General features: G+C 42.4%; 1 protein-coding gene across 4 annotated transcripts in view; it reads right to left on the bottom strand.

The window, feature by feature from the left end:
- The window catches only part of rasa3 (RAS p21 protein activator 3), a 52,759-nt gene that overhangs the window by 29,730 nt on the left and 5,529 nt on the right, over positions 1-17,500 (bottom strand). For all 4 annotated transcript variants that reach the window (XM_080439497.1, XM_080439499.1, XM_080439498.1 and 1 more), the window contains exons 2-5: positions 8,238-8,355; positions 7,039-7,142; positions 5,992-6,086; positions 2,968-3,044 (exon numbers count right to left, since the gene is read on the bottom strand). In XM_080439497.1, coding sequence (XP_080295623.1) covers positions 2,968-3,044; positions 5,992-6,086; positions 7,039-7,142; positions 8,238-8,355 — 394 coding nt within the window. The remainder of the gene's footprint in view (positions 1-2,967; positions 3,045-5,991; positions 6,087-7,038; positions 7,143-8,237; positions 8,356-17,500) is intronic.

Here is a 17,500-nt window from a genome sequence, read left to right as displayed (position 1 = left end):
TACAAAGTACACGCAGACATTAATGTGTTCATTCACAGCTTTTTGAAAGGTGACTCACTGTGGACAACAGACTCCAGATACAAAGAGTCAAGGTGAGTCAAAGTGAGTCAGTGCTGCTAAGCAATAAGCCCTAAATCTATGGAAGAGAGAACTACACAGTGCACAGCATTACTTCATGACTCAAAAGGCGTTCTATAAATAATTTCATAACAGATTGTAAATATGTGTAGATGTCCATGATAGAATTACATTGTGACAGTATTTTACAGTGTATATATATAATTGCTATCTGAGAACCAGCATCCTTACCCCTATACCTCTATCTTTCTCTAAGTACATACTGTATACATAATAAATCACTTCCAAGCCCCACCCCTACATTAACACATCGACCGCCAGAGGTTAATCTCATAATGTACTCACCAGTGCCAAGGTGTTTTTGTTGTTTTTTTGTTTTTTTCATGTCGCCATAGATCTTGTTAAAATCCTTAAGATTGAGCCGTACAGGGTCTGTTTACATCCGCGACATCTCAACGTATCTCCCAGTGAAAATCACGTGTCAAACGGGGCATCCATGTTGTAGTTAGAGCGGATTACGTTAAACAGTGAAATGCGAGGAGAAAAAACTACAGGAAGAGAATTGAGTTTCAGTTTCGTCTGTAGAATGGGAGCGGACGTGATCGTCAAAACCGGATCCCAAATAATTCCGTTTCCGGTCATCAAACCGGAAACGGAAGTGGATCAAAAAAAATCCGAAAGTGAACCCGGACATTTATAGCGCGAAAAGACTGTGGACCGTAGGGCTACGGTCTCGGCGCTTAACAGTTGGATTTAACGGACCGTAGGACTACGTTCTTGGCGGTTAATGTGTTAATGTATTGTTGGTAAGGTTGTTTCACATTTTTCAAGATTTTTGGAAAATTGCAGATCTACGAACTCACATTTTGCAGCGTGTTCTTGTGAGCTTGTAGCTCAACTTTTTTCAAATAGCCTATGTATATAGAGTAAAGTGGTTGAACTAAGTTTGATTCTATATTAACTTATTTACTGGAGACCCGCTAGAACCCACTCAAGGACCCGTGGGGGTCCCCGGACCCCACCTTGAGAACCACGGCACTGTCTTACATCGTCATTGTCTTAACCCATTAAAACCGGGAACGCATCTGTGTAACCACTTAAACCATTATTTAATACTTTGGCTATTCAAAACTAGCAGTCCTTGACATGAAAAAGATTGAGAACCACTGATATAGACACATACGTTTTTTAAAAAAATGTAGGATTTAGAAGATATTTGTAGAATCCCCCAGAAGCAAAGATTTGAGTTACAAATGTTTGCTTTAAAAATATATATATATTCAAAGATTTGCACACATTTTCACGATTTTTCAAAAATAGCAGATCTACAAGCTCGTAGCGTGGCACTCTGTGCCGCGCTATGAGCTTGTAGATCTGCTATGTTTGAGTAGCCAAATAAATCAAAAAATGACACAGATTATTTACCGGTCTAAATCATCTTTGTCTTAAAGTCTTAAAGGAGTAGTTCACCCAAAAAATGACTTATTTTCGATCAATTGCACACCCTGTGAAGCCTTGAATCCATGGATTATTTTTTGTTTTTGTTGCATTCCTAAGCTAATAATTTGATTCCCGTCTCCTACCGGCTAATGTATCTGGTAGGAGACACAAAGTAGATTATTTGTGTCTCCTACCGGAAATACACACGGTCATCAAATTATTGTCTTAGGAATGCCACAAAAACAAAAATAAATACCGTACATGAAATCTTCTTCTTAGAAAAAGCTTCTACTGTACTGTTGTATCGGCGTTACAGAGGGATTAGTGTCGCGTTGCCAGACGAACAGAGATCTCCGCCTAGCGCCTACCGATACGTTTGGTGACATCATCAAAACCCATGGTAGGTGCTAGAACAGCGAATCTACAGAGGGATGCAATACAAATGTATACGCGTCTTAACCCCTTAAGACCGGGAAAGCTTCTGCGTCATTTTAGATTTCTTTGACTATTCAAAAATAGCAGATCTACAAGTTCATAGCTTGTAGATCTTGTAGCTTGTTTTAATCACGAAGATTTGTGCAAATCTTTGAATATATATGTTTTTTAAAGCGATCATTTTTAACTCAAATCTTTGCTTCTACAAATGTCTTCTAAATCGGATTTTTTTTTTAAAAACAAATTATGTGCTATAATATCAGTGGTTCTCAAACTTTTTTCATGTCAAGGACCCCCAAAATGATATGTATTTATCCGCTGACCCCCCCCCCATCTCAAAATATTTTGTTCTAGGGACCCCCTCCCCCCGAAGAGCAAAGATTTGAGTTAAAAATGTATATATATATTCAAAGATTTGCACAAATGTTCACGATTTTTCAAAAATAGCAGATCTACAAGCTCATAGCGCGGCACTCTGTGTTGCTACATATCGTCTCTGTCTGGTGGAAACCATGTATGTCCAAAACTGTGACTTTTCAGGAATCAAATTCAAAAATAGCAAAAGTAGCAGATCTACAAGCTCAAAACGTGCCGCTTCATGCCGCGTTTCGAGCTTGCGGATCTACTACTTCTGATGCTTTTGTGTGACGCTGTAGTAATATGATCAAGTAGGGCATTCATTTACGGGGGAAAAAAACACAAAAACGTAGAATATGGAGATCAGAGGTTTCTGCCCGACAACAGCGATATATAGCAACGACTAAAATGACACAGAGGCGTTTCCAGCTTGAAAGGTATAACAACATATAGGTGTGAAAAGGCCTAAATGGGTCAACGCAAACGTGTGTGTGTGTGTGTGTGTGTGTGTGTGTGTGTGTGTGTGCGCGCGTGCCTGTGCGCGTGTGTGTGTGTGTGTGTGTGTGTGTGTGTGTGTGTGTGTGTGTGTGTGTGCGCATGCGTGTGTGTGTGTGTGTGTGTGTGCGTGTGTGTGTGTGTGCGTCCAGAGAGTCTCACCGTGTTGCAAGTTTATGGCAGACTACTCCACTGTCAGTAATGACCTCACTCAGTCGAAGCTCCAGGTGCACTTTTCCCTGCAGGACACACACGCACACACACACACACACACACACACACACACACACACACACACACACACACACACACACACACACACACACACACACACACACACACACACACACACACACAGAGAGAGAGACAAACACACAGGCGATTAGCAAGTGTCAATACACAAACAGGATAAAAGACACATTCCCACCCTAACAGACTCAGCGGGTCAGACTGAAGGTCATGTTCTCTCCAGTGATTGGGTTAATAACATAATAACGCAGCTGTCTGCTAATGTTCCATTAATTAACCCATTAAGACCTGAGGCCATTCTTAAAAAAATCGAAATCCTAACAGTTTTTTGAAAAAAAATGTAAAAAAAAAAGTCAAGATCTTTCAAAAATAGCAGATATACAAGCTCGTAGCGCGGCACTCGGTGCCGCGCTATGAGCTTGTATATCTGCTATTTTTGAATAGCCAAAGAAATCTAAAGTGACACAGATGCGTTCCAGGTATTAATGGGTTATCAACATCGGTATGCTCACAAGCATTATTCCTTTTCTTTCAAGAATGGGAACACAAGTGCACGCGCGCGCGCGCGCGCGCGCGCACACACACAGACACACACACACACACACACACACACACACACACACACACACACACACACACACACACACACACACACACACACACACACACACACACATACGTACACGCACACGCACACGCACACGCACACGCGCACACACACACACACACACGCACACACACACACAGCAAACAATGTGTCCTCTATTGAAAGGGAGAAGAGGGACACTCTATCTTCCTACTTCATTTGATCCCATCTCTCTCTCTTTCTCTCTTTTTCCCTCATTCTCTCACACATCCTTCCTCTCCCCGGCATCCACCATGAATGTGCCTCTGTTTCAGAGCTCAGCTCCGGGGCTACACACACACACACCCATCTGCCTGCAGATGTTACTGTTCATTGTGTGTGTGTGTGTGTGTGTGTGTGTGTGTGTGTGTGTGTGTGTGTGTGTGTGTGTGTGTGTGTGTGTGTGTGTGTGTGTGTGTGTGTGTGTGTGTGTGTGTGTGTGTGTGTGCGTGCGTGCGTGCGTGCGTGCGTGCGTGCGTGCGTGCGTGCGTGCGTGCGTGCGTGTGTGTGTGTGTGCTGCAGGTGCATGTGTGTCCATGTATGCTCATGCACACATGTGAACATGTATATATGTGCAGGCATGTGGGCGATCATGTGCTAAATGCTTAATAATAGAAAACACGAGGATTAAATAAGCATGCTGTGAGCTTGTAGATCAGCTATTTTCAGTGTTTGACCCCTAAAAAACCTGGCCCCTAAATGTCTAATCCTAACTCTAACCCCAACCTGAATCTTTTCCTACACACACACACACACACACACACACACACACACACACACACACACACACACACACACACACACACATTCGTTTATTTATTTATAGTAATGCACGCTGCCTGGTACGCAGGTAAGACTTCCTTAAATCATTGTGATGGATACCACTTGAATCTTAGAATCCCTATTATGGGGCTTGTATGGAGCCCCTGAGGGACTCTGGTCAAATAAGGGAACGCAACACATCTGTGTCATTTTAGATTTGAGCTTTAACCATTATATTTACACTTTGGCTATTCAAAAAAAGCAGATATACAAGCTCATAGCGCGTCATCGAGTGCGGCGTTACGAGCTTGTAGATCTGCTATTTTGGAAAAATCTTTGAATTTGTGCAAATCTTTGAATACATATATTCTTTTGAAACAACATTTTTTCGGGTCCCTGGAACAACATATTTTGATGGGGATCGGCAGCCAAAAACATAATAATTTTGGGTGGTCCTTGACAAGAAAAAGTTTGAGCACCACTGATATTATGGAAACAATATTTTTTCAGAAACATTAAGACATTTGTTGAGACATTTGACAGTTACAAATGTTCGCTTTGAAAAATATGTATTCAAAGATTTGCACAAATTTTCATGATTTTTTAAAAATAGCAGATCTACAAGCTCGTAGCGCCGCACTCGATGCCGCGCTATGAGCTTGTATATCTGCTTTTTTTGAATAGCCAAAGTGTAAATATAATGGTTAAAGCTCAAATCTAAAATGACACAGATGCGTTCCCTTAGTTGACCAGAGCTTGTAGATCTGCTATTTTTGAATAGCCAAAGAAATCTAAAATGACAGAGATCCTCATGGGACATTAGAAACACAGTCTTAGAGCAATGCTCAGTGTTTGCCACTCCACACAGTGGCCATCAAGGTTGTTCACTATAATGAACCGTGACAGAACGAGACACACAGTCAATGACTTTGACCCTGCTAGCTGAGCTGGTGCATGTTTAGGGTGCACACATTCTGTGTTTGTTTGGCTTCAGTTCAGCTTCAAAAACATGCACGCACGCACGCACACACACACACACACACACACACACACACACACACACACACACACACACACACACACACACACACACACACACGCACATACACACACACACACACACACACACAGACAACAGAGTAAGCGTCATTTGACGTTGGTCTAGAGAGGAATAAAAGGAGGAGAACCAGATCAAATGAGGAGTTGTATGTAAAAAGGAAATAAACACGTATAAACACTCTGAGCACACACACTCTGTGTGTGTGCTTGTATTACTATACTTGTGAGTGCCAAAAGTCCCCACAAGTATTAAATAGTCATTGTGAGGAAATATTGTTGTTTTATGGTTAAAATATATTTTTAAAGTTAGGCTTACAATTACACCGGAAAATACATTTCTAAGCTCACAACGTGTTGTGCTGCGGCGCTTTGTGAGCTTGGAGATCGACTATTTTCCATCTGTTTTTCAGCTGCTTTCGATGCTGTTCTAAAGTTTAGATGTCCTCACGAGTATAGTAATACACACGTGTGTGTTCTCACTCTGTACTAACCTGAACCTCTGAGTCAGCGCTGACAGGGTGCAGCTGGAACCAGGTGTCTTTCCCATGGTATTTCTGCAGGTCCTCTTTTTTCACTGCAACCTTGCCTACACACACACACACACACACACACACACACACACACACACACACACACACACACACACACACACACACACACACACACACACACACACACACACACACACACACACACACACACACTCAATGCTGAGAACATAAACTTGAAGAGCAGTCATCAAGCATAGTTGTGTCATCTTTAACCTGGATATGACCCTGTCTGGCATGAAACAACTAGCAATAACTATTGTATGGTTTCCCACAAACACCAACACCAACTACCACCGACCTAAACCAACCCACACACATACACACACGCACACACACACGCGCACGCGCACACACACACACACACACACACACACACACACACACACACACACACACACACACACACACACACACACACACACACACACACACAATGGTAGTGATACACGCAAGCTCAGCTTTTAGATCTGCGATTCTTGGTGAAGAGATTTAATGTACAGTAGACGGGGGAAAAGAAGGTCCAAGTACAGGGCCAACTCGGGTTCAGTTTACTAAGTCTAGAGTGTTTGAAGTGGTGAATGGTTGTCAAGCTAATATTCAGTCGAACCATTCGTACTACATAAAAAATAAAAAATAAATACAGACACAGATGCAGACATGCAGAAATAAGTGCCATGCGGTCATGTTTTGCTTGGTTGCTAAACAAACGACCGAAAACACATTCCTCCTGAGTCGCAACTGACTCAGCATGTTGGCATGGCGACGCATCCTCCAAGCCAATCGCTGCCTGTCGGAACGTAAACATCTGGTGCTCATCAACGGCCACGTCCAATCAAAGCGCTGGCACTGAAAACGAAAAAAAAAACACCCTCCTGTGCCTAATTTTAACACACAATCGAGCGAGGCTTGGATTCGGCGCGAGAGCGGAGAGAGACGAGTTCACGGGAGATATAGGTGGGATCAATGAGATTTGAGGCGTTCTCTCACCGATGCTGGAGTCCCTCCTGAAGACATCCCTGTCGAAGATGTAGAAGGAGAGGTGTCTGAAGCTACGTGGTATCTCACAGTAGAAATCCTCCCCATAAAATGGACTAAATGAGAGAGGAGAGAAAGTGCAAACAATGACTATCCTTCTCTTTGGGGCTGAGCCACCATGGCACGCATCCTTTTTTTTTAACCACATCCTTTTTTAACCACTTTCAACCCTGTTCTGGGCATGTCGTTATCGTGGGAAGATTTTCTAGAATTTTTCCAGAATTTACAGAAACAACGTGTCGCATGGCGATGCGTTTATTTGCTTGTAGATCAGCTATTTATCGTACGACAAAGTATATAGGGTTTAAGTTGTTGAACTAACATTATAATGGAGGTAAGACAACTCTCTCTCTCTGAGAGAGTGGGCTTATTTCAGATGTGCTTCTGCTCTCATAAGGCGAGTACTAGTGTAAAACTACTGTGCTACAAACTGTATGATGAAAATATGACACCAGAACAAACGACGGGTGTTTCCGATGAATCCATCGTGGTTAAAATGGAGTGGAGAATGGAATTTGAAGTTACAATGGGTTTGTATAGGAACGGGGTGTGTCCTAAAAAAAAGAAGGGTGAAACACAAAAGCCTGAGTGTACGTTAAAATGACCCCAAACGTGTTTGAAAGTGAAACATCCCTTTAATTATGTGTCTAGAGCCATTAGTAAAATAGTTAAACTTATGGAATATTGCCATAGAAAACAGTGGAGCTGGACTGTATCATTTCTTTTCCAGGATAATGTGCCCTATTTCTTATACATCATCTATATTCCTCCACATTTAGTTATAATCGAGTACATTTCAAAGATGAAGTTGTCTGAAAAAAGAAAACATTCACACTACACTCAGAAGACAGTAATTCTTATTTTAAATATAAGAAAGCACATTCTTACAGAGTCGTCAGGCTTGTAGAGCCCTATCTTGCATATTTCAAAATAGTTCATAATAGTCGATCTACAAGTTCACGTGTCGATGTAGATCGTTTATTTTCAAATGTTTTTCAAAATAGTGAAACATTCCTAAAGCGTTTAGGCATGAGGGGTAAGGCGCCACGCAAGATAGGGCCCTTCTTTTTCAAATCTGATACCTTGTACTGTGTAAAATGTGTGTGTGGTCAATAATGTGCAGGCAGGCTGAGAAAAGAGAGTAGGTGTACCAGAGGGACTTCTCTATGATCTTGGTCCTGAAGACCTCCTCTTGGTCCAGGTTGACAGTACAGTAACAGTCCCTCATCTTGTTAGGCCCTGGGTATGGAGGGATGTTCTTTGCTTCGCCTGCAGAAAGGTGAGGGGAAGCAGAGAGAGAGAGAGAGAGAGAGAGAGAGAGAGAGAGAGAGAGAGAGAGAGAGAGAGAGAGAGAGAGAGAGAGAGAGAGAGAGACCACATGTGTTTCTAAGTTGCATTGTGACACAGCTCTGTTTCCACACTTCTTTATTCACTTTTAATTGTATACATTTCTCTTAGTTATGTCAATAAAGCTTCTTTGAATTGACAGAGAGAGAGAGACAGACAGACAGACAGACAGACAGACAGACAGACAGACAGACAGACAGACAAAACAATTATAATTTTTTGTTTATTATTTCATTTATATCACTTCATCTCTATCAAATCCAGTGTCCTGACAGCCATTGTCAAACTGTTCAGTGTATGACATTGTCATAGTTTCTTTTAATATAAATCTCAAGGTTGATACACCGGGAGCGTTTATTTTGTGCGATTAATTCAAACTAATTTAAATTGCTGTTTGTGTTATGCACAGAAGGCAAAAATAACGAGCCGATTAAGCGATATAATTATTTTAGAAATTAGGTTGATTTTTCAGGGCGAATAAAGTCATCCACCTGTTGAGGCATCACCAAAATAAAAGTCTTATGTGAAATAATCGCATCGTATCGTTTAGTCGCTCCTGGTGTGTAATGACCTTTAATATTTAAATTGTAATATCAATCTGGGCGCCCGCTGGCCTAGTGGTCCTGTCCTGTCAAATAAAGGCATAAAAGCCCCCAAAAAATATCTTAAAAAGAAAAGAAAAAATTATATCAATCTTACAATAGAACAATTCTATACTGCGTTGCGCCATGTTTGTAAATATTATATAACATTACAATGCTGGCGGTGTCATAACAGCTAATTTTAGGACAGAATACTGCCCTTTGTTTTTAAATCCTTTTCCAGCCTGTCTAGGTTGGCCAGTCACTTCATTTAAATGAGTATGCCATTGTGACTTAATGAGGAACATGCACAAGGAAAATGTCAATTGCCATAAAGTATTATATTGTTTTGATACTGAAAGTGTCATAACATATCAGTAGTATCAACTGACAACTAGTCAGCTGTCAATTGACATAGAGGATAATGTCCATATCCCATAAAAGAGTCATAATGAGCTTTTTATGTCAGGTGACACAAACATTTATGAACGGTTATGTACAGTATGTCTATGACTATGTCTGGTGCCAAGTAGAGCTTATGTAGGTGTCATGTATGCCTTATGTTATGCATATGTTCAATATATTTAATAATATCTTCAAAATGTACTTAATTGGAATGTTGGAATTGTTTAAACATAATCTTTGTGTTAATTTATCCATCGGGTTGTGGTTACCTATGAACACTTAAATGAGTTAAATGAAGAATCTGAATTTTATTGTGAACAATAGTTGTGTAAGTGCATCCATTTATATTGGACATGAACTGTGTTTCCGCGGATGTAACTGTTCAGGAGCCAATACCACTCTTTAACATTACATCACCAAATCCTGGGACACAATGACACATGTAATGAGCTTAGCTCTGCTAGGGAAGGAAATAAATCAAGCCATGTTCTCCTGTTAGCGCACGTACACACACACACACACACACACACACACACACACACACACACACACACACACACACACACACACACACACACACACACACACACACACACACACACACACACACACACACACACACACACACACACACACACACACGCACGAAATTAGAGTTCCGACACTGGCATCGGTATCGGAACAACTCTACTCCAAATGAAATCTGAGAAAGTACACTTGTTTTCCCTAAAAACATGCACGTTCCAAAACTGTGTCACGCTGTGTGTGTGCGTGTGTGTGTGTGTGTGTGTCGGATCTGTGAATGAAAGAATCTGCGTGGGACATTTCCTTTGAGTCCTGCTGCAGCTTCAATCTGTTCATCAAACGTGTGACAGATAGCACTCCCTTTCACAAGAATGTGGTCCAACCACCCACTGTCTCACACACACACACACACGCACGCACGCACGCACACACACACACACACACACACACACACACACACACACACACACACACACACACACACACACACACACACACACACACACACACACACACACACACACACACACACACACACACACACACACACACACACACACACACACACAGAGACCGCGAAAGATAGTGTTCCAGTCCCCGAGGACCAATATAACCTCCGTAAAGCCATCTATCCATGTTAGTCAGTACAGTGTTTCTCATAGCCCTGGGACTCTCACACTCTGTGTAGTCTTTAGTTACAAGTGTGTTAGCCTGAAGTTGTAGTAGTCTGCTCCAATAGCACTCCATTATCTGCTTTGGAATCTGATGCTGTCACTTAGCAGTGGGGTTGGAGCCCCAGCAAAATCACTCACTGTCGTGGACCGGCAGTAACAGAGTAACTTCTTCTCCATACCAGGATGGGGATGAGACACCACATGGTCTGGAGCAATGTTCTCTCTAAGCGCGTAGTGTTACTGGCAGCTGCACACTACTGTTTACATTTCCTAGTAAAATAATGTGCCCTTTGTTAAAGCCCTGTGTGCAATCTCATGACAAATCATCTACGGTAATTGATGTTACATTCAGAGATGCAGGTAAAAGGTACAAGTAAGACGCGCGAACGCTGGAGGCGAACGCAGATTCGCCTCGATCTCCAGGCTTTTATTGCTTAGTTTTGCTAAAAAATAAAAGCCTGGCCCAGCGGGTCGGTGTACTCGGTATGAGGAAGTGTTTCATTTCGCAACCAACCAGAGTCGTCGCTAGTAATGTTGTGTAAACGGGGCGGGGGTTGACGGACAGATCGGTGAACCAATGGGATCAGGCGCAATCTGTCGCCGGCGAGCCAATGAGAGAATGAGAGCGTGAACACAGACGGAAAGAGACCATAAATATGGGACACACACCGCAAGCACGATGATATAGTAAGCTCCACTTGGCCTTCCGCGTTCGCAACAAAGGTGAAAACAAAAGTGTGGATGGAGAAAACTTTAAGAAAGAAAATATAGGGTGTCCGTGAGCACTGAGCAGGCTTCCCCAGGAGAATTGTTTTAAAGATATTTGCTTTACATGTTCATTTCTAGTTACTGTTCTAACGTATGTGGAATTATGGGGTAAAACAACACAACATAAAACACATAAAATGCATTCAAATTGAACCGCAGAATCTGATTCAACTAAGACACTTCTGAGTTAAAACCTCGGATCGACACAAATCCTGTAGGTGACCTATATCTTTCTTCTTAAAATGGCATTTTTTTTAAATTAAAGGTGAGGAGTTTGCATCTCTGTACTTTGCTTTATAGGGTGTGTCTGATTTGCTGTTGAGGTTCTGAAATATTTACCCTATAAATTGTTTCTTAACCTTTCTGACCTTATATACAGTATGGTCCATAAAGACAGAATGGAATGGGGCTGGGGGTGTTGTTTGTGGCATTTGTTTGTGATAAATCTGAGACTGCTTGCCCGTCCAGTTGGCTGTGACTTTTCAAGGGGCTGCGACTTCCAATGCCGGCATAACACACTCATTCACAACATGACGGCACTTTCATTCATAAGTGAAAAGCTATTGAGGCAAGGAATAATGGTAAAGCACAATATTTAGCACATGCCTCAACTTGTTTTCTTCAAACACAATTTGTGCCTGTGTTTATGTACTGTATGTGCAGGACACTGACGTCAGTGCACGGTGTACCAAGGGATTGGCAGCAGCACAGGATGCTACAGCCTCTCTCATCTCCTTTCTTATGTTCTTTTCTATCCATTCCCTTCCGTTATAATTTCTCTCTCCAATCTCCCCCATCGCTCTTCTCAGTTCTCCCTTATTTGTCAATTCTCCTGCTCCCTCAACAACGCAACATAATCTCTTTTCGTCCTACACTAATTCATGACCAGTAGTCCTTTGACTGGATTGTGGTGTCCGCCCTAGTAACCAACACATTATGGGATTACCACAGCTTTCTCAAATGAGTGCGTGAGTGTTACAGTATTTTGATTCTTTGCTTGACACCAGATCTCCAGGCCAGTAGAATAGCAGAAGGGCTCAAAAGGAAATGCCATGACCTCACGATTTGTATACAATGCATTAGTACCCGCAAAAGGCACACATTACATGAAACACATTAATGAAAAAAAAGAGAGGAAACCTACTGTCTATTAAAACAAACAATAACATTGGAGCAGGAAGTGTCTGGTATCTGTTTCCCTCATGCTCCGGTGTCAGACTGTGTTTTGTTGTTGAGTGAGTGGGTAGTGGATTATCACTGTCCTACTTGGACAGCAGACTGATGACAGTTTCCGTGTATAGTTCTTTGTTTATGCATGACTGCATACACTAAATTGGTATAAACAACACAATAAAACAAGACTACGGGCCCTATTTTGGGGCAGGCTGACTGGCATGAGGCGAGCAGCGCAGCGGAATCGCCGTGCAGTGCACCAGCGTGAGAGGAGTGGTACAGGACAGGGTGTGTGTAATTTGCAAATCAGCATCTTACTGCAATTTAGGGGTCAACAAGGACCTCAATTTGCGCTGTCCACTGCCTGCCTGCTTGGACAGGTCTACCAGGATAGCAAGACGCACTTGGCAATTGCTATTTTCGGCACACTTTAGTTGGCGGAGGTGCACCCAGATAGATGTCTCCAAAATCACACACAGACCTGCTTTATAGCCTATGTTAAGCTTGTCTGTAGGTATGAATCTCTTATGCTGGAAAACCACCCATATTTGATAAATGCTTGTATCAACAACAATACAAAACTGTTGTGCGTCTAGCCCCTACGGAACCTCTCCCTCCGCTAAGTAGCTCCGAGATGAGGTCCCTCGTTAATTCCTGCCGGCTGCGGTCGACATTTTCGCACATTTTCCAGTTTTACATGTTTCTTACCCCTTTCTGCACATCGTATCCAAAAAGCAAAGCAATTGCGCCACTCTCTCAGATGTTTTAAGTTCTAGCGGAACATAACAGCTTCCAACGTGTTGAAGAAAGTATTTAATTTGCATCGGATTTCATCCGGTTCCATAATATTTTGCATTAGAAGATGCAATTCAACATTTGACCAGTAGGGTAATCAGTAATGTTATCTCTACGGGCGCAACTCTTGCGCAATGTCTTAAAAACATGGAACCGGATGAAAACCGAGGCAAATTAAATACTTTCTTCAACACGTTGGAAGCTGTTATGTTCCGCTAGAACTTAAAACATCTGAGAGAGTGGCGCAATTGCTTTGCTTTTTGGATACGATGTGCAGAAAGGGGTAAGAAACATGTAAAACTGGAAAATGTGCGAAAATGTCGACCGCAGCCGGCAGGAATTAACGAGGGACCTCATCTCGGAGCTACTTAGCGGAGGGAGAGGTTCCGTAGGGGCTATTGTGCGTCATGATGCACAGAGAATATTGAAGGCTTTAAGCTTTCACTATCAGTTTATCTTTCATGAAAGGCTTACTGACTAGTCAACTGGATAGATTATTACACACACTGCCAGGTTATGGTAGAGATTTAACCATTTCTTAAGGTCCTTATATGTAGTGTTTAAAACAGACACACACTGTACATGGAGTCAGGAGGAGGACTGTCCGCAGACTTTTGCCTTTCATAGCCCAGTGTACAACAACATTTTACATGTTACAGGTCACAAGGACATGCACAGACACAAAAACGTACATGTCCGTGCTGACATATAGCGGACCCTGAGCAGACATCTGCCATAGGAGGTCAGTGCAGCACAAATGTTTTGTGTCTGCCTGTTTAGTTTATTTGGCGAGTATGAATTGGGCTTATGAACTGGCCTTTACACTGAGAAACGCTTCTCACAGGACCAGTGCCAGATATCAACTGTGTTTGTTATTTCCTCCCAAGATAATCTTACATCATCTGCACTTGGTGGTCTGTTTGAGGTGCAGTAGAATTGATATTTGACGACTTTGCACCTCATGCACAAGGACAGTCAGTTTGCTCTTGGGAAAATGTTGGTTTCCAAGGCTTTTCTTGACTTTTACCAGCGCAACCTTGTGCTGAGCACAGTGCACTGCTCTTAAAGGTAATGAAAAGCAAACATTTGGTTGGTCATGATTTAATCCAACACACCCACTGCTGATACCATGTTATTCAGCCTAATCAAGGAGGTTCATGTAGAGCAATATAGTTTTGTTTGTGTATGTGTTGTTGTTATGATGGTTTATGATTGTAGCACAGATAAGCTTCTCTGGTAACCTACAATACATTCTGTGCATTAGATTAGAGATTTGTAAAACCATTTTCTCTAATCCCCTTCCCTACCATCTCTCTTTCTGTTGGTTTGTCCTCTTATCCCACTCTGTGTGTGTCTCTCTTTCTTGTATCTCTGACAGCCCTCCTCTTTTGCCCATATATATTCTTCTGTCATCTTTAGGTAGAGATCACTGTCTCCTTTTTGCATTATTCTGTCGCCCTCTTTTTCAAACATTCCTTTTCGGTTTATTTGTTTTTAATTACCTTGACTTCTCTTATTTTTGTGTCTATTTCTCTCGCTCTCTCCCTACCTCCTGTTCTCTTTTCTCCACAGGTTGTGACTCATTGTGTTGTCTCTTCAAGATTCAAGATAAGCAGACGAAGCAACACCATCTTCTTCCTTTCATCAAGCAAAAATCATCTCTGTTGTGTGCCCTTGGAGAATATTCTGGCCTAGTATTTCAGTGAAAACAGGCAGCAGGAACACGCAGACGCACATTCATTCACATGTGCTTGTGCGCACTTGTGTGTGTGCACACATAACAATGGAGGGTGATCAAAAGCATAAAGCCTGCATGAATCGATGCGCTTCGATGTTGCGCAGCAAAATAGCAGATCTTCAAGCTCACAACGCGCCACATTGTGACATGTTGTGAGATTGTAGATCCGCTATTTTCATCGCTTGACACCATCATTCGTCGTAATTGAGCCTAACCACTCTCCACCGACAGCTCCAACAAGGAAATGAAAAATGAAGGAATGAATGAATACAATCTTCACATACAATCAAACTGAAGAAGAAGACGGAAGAAAAACAGAGATGAAGATCTAAAATAATAATACAATAAGAGGAGGAAGCACCAGCAAAGGAAGAAATGTAATGAATGCAGTTAATCTGTTGTCTTTTTATGCTTCCTCTTATTTGACTATTTTCATGGTAGCCAACCACTTACATACAATGTTGTTGAAATCCTATGCACACACAATCATACACACACGCACACGGACACACACACACACACACACGCACACGCGCACACACACACACACACACACACACACACACACACACACACACACACACACACTTCATTATTCTAACCTTTGAGGAAGCTAACCCACAAGAGAATGCTCAGGCGAACACCCTTTTCCTTTGTTACCTGCAGACAGGTGCATGCAGGGTATATAAAGTGCACATGCAGGTGTGCAGGGCACATGCAGGGTATATGCAGGGAACATGCATTGCAGGGGACATGCAGGGTAGACAGTAAGGGCTAGCTTTAGAGGGGAGGGATATGATGAAATAGATGGTGGCGGTAGAGAGAGGGAGGGGGAGGGAAAGAGACAGAAAAGAGGGGAGACAAAGCCTGACACAGAGAGAGAGAGAGAAAGAGAGCGAGAGAGAGAGAGAGACACACACACACACACACACACACACACACACACACACACACACACACACACACACACACACACACACACACACACACACACACACACTGCACACACAACACACACACTGCATACCAACACACACACACACACACACACACACACACACACACATGCACACGCACACAACACACACACACACACACACACACACACACACACACACACACACACACACACACACACACGCTTGCACAGACAGACAGAGAGAGAGAGAGAGAGAGAGAGAGAGAGAGAGAGAGAGAGAGAGAGAGAGAGAGAGAGAGAGAGAGAGAGAGAGAGAGAGAGAGAGGTCAGTCAGATAGAAAACTGGAGAGTGGTTAGCTTTGGAGAAAGCTACAACAGGAAATGAGATGAGGAGAAAGGAATTTCAACTGGATCCAAGATGTAGTTTAAAAGGCAGCGAACAACTCAGTTGCCTGTGAAAGTGTGTGTGTGTGTGTGTGTGTGTGTGTGTGTGTGTGTGTGTGTGTGTGTGTGTGTGTGTGTGTGTGTGTGTGTGTGTGTGTGTGTGTGTGTGTGTCTGAGAGAAGTGAGAAAGAGGACAGACAGCTTGAGAAATAGTACGAGCAGAATATTATTAGCACATTTCTAAAGTTACAATTTAATGACTTTTCTGACCTTTTTAATAACAAATTGGCCAAATTGGCAAATATTACGTAAGAAAGAGGCAAACATTGTGAAAATAGCCAATCTACAAGCTCACAACGCCTCGCAGTGCGAGCAATATCTATCGGTGGAACCGATTGGTGGATACAATTCCAAGTGCTTGTCAGGTTGGGGGGTCCCAACTTCAAATATGATTATTTTATAAACTGCGGAAAGCCCCACAAAACAACAACAAAGTGTGTTTCTGTGCACATGCACCGCACGTGTATAAGACAATTTGTGGGTGTTTCAGCTTCCATTAATTGGACTTAATTAACAACTGGTTAAGTTAATTACCTATTCACAGCAGTAGGTGCACCCAGCCTTGCGAGCAAGGCCAGGGGATTACATATCTCAGATAACTCAGTGACCGTGCCTAGACTGTTGACTGGAATGCCGCTGACCGCAAATGATTATTCACACAGCTTAATGAAACCACACTGAAGAGAGCTGAGCTGCACTGTGTTGGAGCATAATATGCACATGCACGACAGTCGACAGAGCTGCCCGTTCAGAAGGACAGGATGAAAAGTGGGGTTTGCCATTTCAGATTGGCTGCGCTTTGCACCATAGCCCTAGGGTCTGTGATAAACCAGTCTTCAGTTACTGATCAAACTACGCTCTCACTCTTGCATAGAAGAGAGCTAATGTTCACACCGACACCTTTGTCTCAGTGGAAAAATATGTAAAACAAACATGCACACACACACACACATACACACGGGCACGCACGCACACACACATTAACAGACATTTTTTCAATCTAGCATGAAGACACATTCTCAAAGTACTGTCAAAGTCCATAAAT

This window comes from Gymnoscopelus braueri (assembly GCF_963280865.1).
Source record: "Gymnoscopelus braueri genome assembly, chromosome: 1".
In the NCBI taxonomy this organism is placed as follows: domain Eukaryota; kingdom Metazoa; phylum Chordata; class Actinopteri; order Myctophiformes; family Myctophidae; genus Gymnoscopelus; species Gymnoscopelus braueri.
This window is presented reverse-complemented; position numbering and strand designations above follow the sequence as displayed.